The sequence below is a fragment of the Cyprinodon variegatus genome, unplaced genomic scaffold, assembly GCF_000732505.1.
Source record: "Cyprinodon variegatus isolate N-32 unplaced genomic scaffold, C_variegatus-1.0 Scaffold1450, whole genome shotgun sequence".
Lineage (NCBI taxonomy): Eukaryota > Metazoa > Chordata > Actinopteri > Cyprinodontiformes > Cyprinodontidae > Cyprinodon > Cyprinodon variegatus.
This window is the reverse complement of record NW_015151903.1, coordinates 10,694-14,004: the sequence shown is the minus strand read 5'-3', so window position 1 is coordinate 14,004 and position 3,311 is coordinate 10,694. Positions and strand designations below refer to the sequence as shown.

At 46.1% G+C, this 3,311-nt stretch overlaps 1 protein-coding gene across 1 annotated transcript; it reads right to left on the bottom strand.

The window, feature by feature from the left end:
- Positions 1-770: 770 nt before the first annotated feature.
- kbtbd13 (kelch repeat and BTB (POZ) domain containing 13) lies at positions 771-2,591 on the bottom strand. The gene has a single exon (XM_015403154.1). The coding sequence runs from the start codon at positions 2,489-2,491 to the stop codon at positions 1,028-1,030; it is 1,464 nt and encodes a 487-aa protein (XP_015258640.1). The 5' UTR covers positions 2,492-2,591; the 3' UTR covers positions 771-1,027.
- Between the last annotated feature and the right edge of the window lie 720 nt (positions 2,592-3,311).

Sequence of the window (3,311 nt, the reverse complement as noted above, 5' to 3'; positions counted from 1 at the left end):
GGTCCACCCTGGACAGAAAGGCGGGGTCCACCCTGGACAGAAAGGCGGGGTCCACCCTGGACAGAAAGGCGGAGTCCACCCTGGACACTCACATGTAAGGAGAATTTAGAGAGATTGGCTTAGAGAAGCCAATTAAACTGTTTAATTAAAAAGTCATGTTTTTGGACTGTGGGAGGAAGCCGGAGTACCCAGGGAGAACATAGTTTAGTTTATGTCTAATTGAGTAAAGCTTCTGATTTGAAGCTCTCTAAAGTTATTTCCCTTTTATAACTCAACAGATTCTGGAATCTTCACAAAATATGCGCCTTTTTTAATATTGCCACACTTCTTAAAGATTTTATTGAAATTAGTACAAAAAACAGTCTCAAATCAGTTATGTAATAATTAATAAATAATTCATACTTAACAATTATTTATCTATGAAAACCATTGGAGGATTTGAAAGAGGGGTGAAGAAGCCATCTTTCACCAAACTGAGAGGAAGGATTGAGGTTTCTGCTTTCAAACATCTACAGTCCAGAAACTCCTTTGAAAGCAGCACCAGAGTGACAGTCATCATGACTCAAACAGCGAAAACCAGAACAAAACAACAGAGAACAAGAGCTGCGTCCATGATCTTCATCTCACCTGGAATGTCTTTGGATGGTTGGACCTCCATGCTGCTTAAATACATCAGCGCTCCAACTCCAGAATGATCTGGTGGAGCCCACAGAACTGATCATCTCCTGGATCGTCTCCTGGATCGTCTCCTGGATCGTCTGCTGGATCGTCTCCTGGATCGTCTCCTGGATCGTCTCCTGGATCGCTCATAGACTGAAATATTCTTTGCAATACTTGTTTCAAAGGGACAGGTCCTTAATACCTTTTATATTCTTTATTGTAAATTTCCAAACTTCTACACATAATAAACATTTATTTCTGATGTAACAGTGATCAGTGTCATCTTCACAGAGAAGCACTTTGGCAAAAAGCTTAAAAAGAAAAGCTCCTCTCAAGTCTACAGAGAAGCCGACCTCAGAAGCTCCTTCTATAGATCGTTAGAGCAGCGTAAAGGTGGGTGAGGAAGAATATTCAAGTCTTTAAAGCTTTCTGCTGTATTTTGATCCAAACAGTGATCCATTAGAGAGGACGTGGCTTTGGGAAGCCTCATCTGAAATGTGTATATGGACCCAATCCTGCCGAAACCTTCCATCTCACGCCTCTGTTTCCATCGAGTCTCCTCCACCTCATACTCTGTAGTCACGCGTCTACTGAGGGTGAACACAGAATCCCCTCTGACCACAGCGGTGAGCAGAGAGCCTTTGCTGTTCCCATACTGACCAGAGATGGCCGTCCACTGACCGGTGCTCAGGTTGTAGCGATCCATCACGCACAGTAAGAAGTCTTCACATGGTCCGTTCCGTATCACGTACAGATTATCCCTGTGAGCCACCATATAGAGCCCATAACTCTGCTGACGGATGAGAGTTGTAACCAAGAGCCAGTGGTCGTACTGAGGGACGTACTCGTGTATATCCGTGGCCCCGTTCCCTCTCCACAGACAGACAAAGATCCTGTTCATGGCCACAGTAGATACCACAGAGGCCGCTTTGCTGGGAAGGGCCGAGACGGACGCCCAGCTCCCCTCAGACGGCCTCATTCTCTCCACTGACGACAGCTCCTTCATGTTGAACTTCCCTCCTAACGCATAAAGGCAGCCATCGTGACCTATCAGTGTGAAGCTGTAGCGCAGCTGCTGGGGCCCACAGATGGTGGACCATGTATTATCTGCCGGGTCATAACAGAACCCAGACTCCACTACCCTCTTACTTACATCGTGTACGCCTCCAATGATGTAGAGCTTGTTGTCAAGGACGGCCACCCCGGCCATGGTGGTACTGGTGCTGGGTGGAAGCTGTGTTAGGGACGTCCACTTTCTGTGTTCCTTGTCCAGGTAGCAGACTGTCCTCTGGACGTCCTGCAGCAGGTCTAACGATGGGGAGTGGCTGCAGACTGCCATGTAGCTGCTTGGGAGGAGAGACTCGATATGTTCCACCATGTCTCTGGGTAAAGCGTGCACTTCCTCCTTCAGGTCAGTGTAAATGTCTCTGATGAACAATGCCGAGCGTTGGGACAGTTCCCACACACCGTAGGTGGCAGCAGTGTGGTACATGAGCAGGCAGTTTTCAGAAGTGATGATGCTGATCATGTGCTTGGTGAGAGCTGGTGCCTGGAGAAAAGCAGCACATTCGATGCCTTCTACTATCTGGTCGCTGTCCAGCATGGGATGCTCACCCTGCAGAACCCGCAGAAGGACCAGAAACCCCTGAATACCGAGGTTTTGCAACCGCACCTCCTCCTGTTGGCTTTCTCTCATCCCAGAGCGGAACAAAGCTCTGAAATACTCACAGTTCTCAGCCAGGATGGTTCTGTCAACGCTGAAAATGCTCCCCCTGACGTCAACCTTCACCCTGCTTCCTGTGTCACACAGAGACGAAGGGGACTCCGTCATTTTCTGCTCCCGTCCTTCCTTACATCCCTCACCAAACTACCACATTCACTGAACAGATGTCTAATCTGGTTTGAAATTCACCCACAGGCACCGCTTGTTGAGCTTCTAACACAGTGTTTCTCCTCTGCATTTGTTGACCCAGCTCTGAGAACAGACTCTATACATAGCAGCAGCAGATGCAGAGGTGTAACACAGTCCAAGATGAAATGAAACCTGAGCAGAGAGATGAGCTGGATGATGGCGCGGCGGCTTCAAATGTATTATAATTACCTCTTTGTTAGTGGCCAACAGAATGTGGAACAGCTGAAGCTCTGACCTTGAGTATTAACCCAGACAAATGAAACAATGGAGACATAGAACACATGCTGCCCTTTCAACACCTTGTCCGTTCACAGGACATGTGTGTGTAGTCAAGCTTAAAGTCCAAACTGACTCAACTTCTCTGGAAAACCTACGTCTATAGTCCATGTCTTTATGCCCTGAGTGGTCGGCTATGTGAGGTACATACATGCATTTAACAGGCACATAGACTGGAAAAGCAGGCTTTAAGATGGGGTTAAAAGGCAAGAGGTGGGTAGAGTACCAAAAAAATGTCTCAATTAAGAGTAGGATTAGCTTTACCTTTTTATAACAGATAAAAAAGTGGAAAGTAGTTATCAAAGAAATGACTCATGTCAAGATTCATTACCTGCTATTTCACTTTCAGTCTGAAATGAAATTTAAATATATGTTTAATCATTTTAGCAGAAGAAAATCAACTAGATCTAGCCATCATTTTTAGAGCAGTTTTAGACATCCATACTTGGACTAAAGTTGTCAT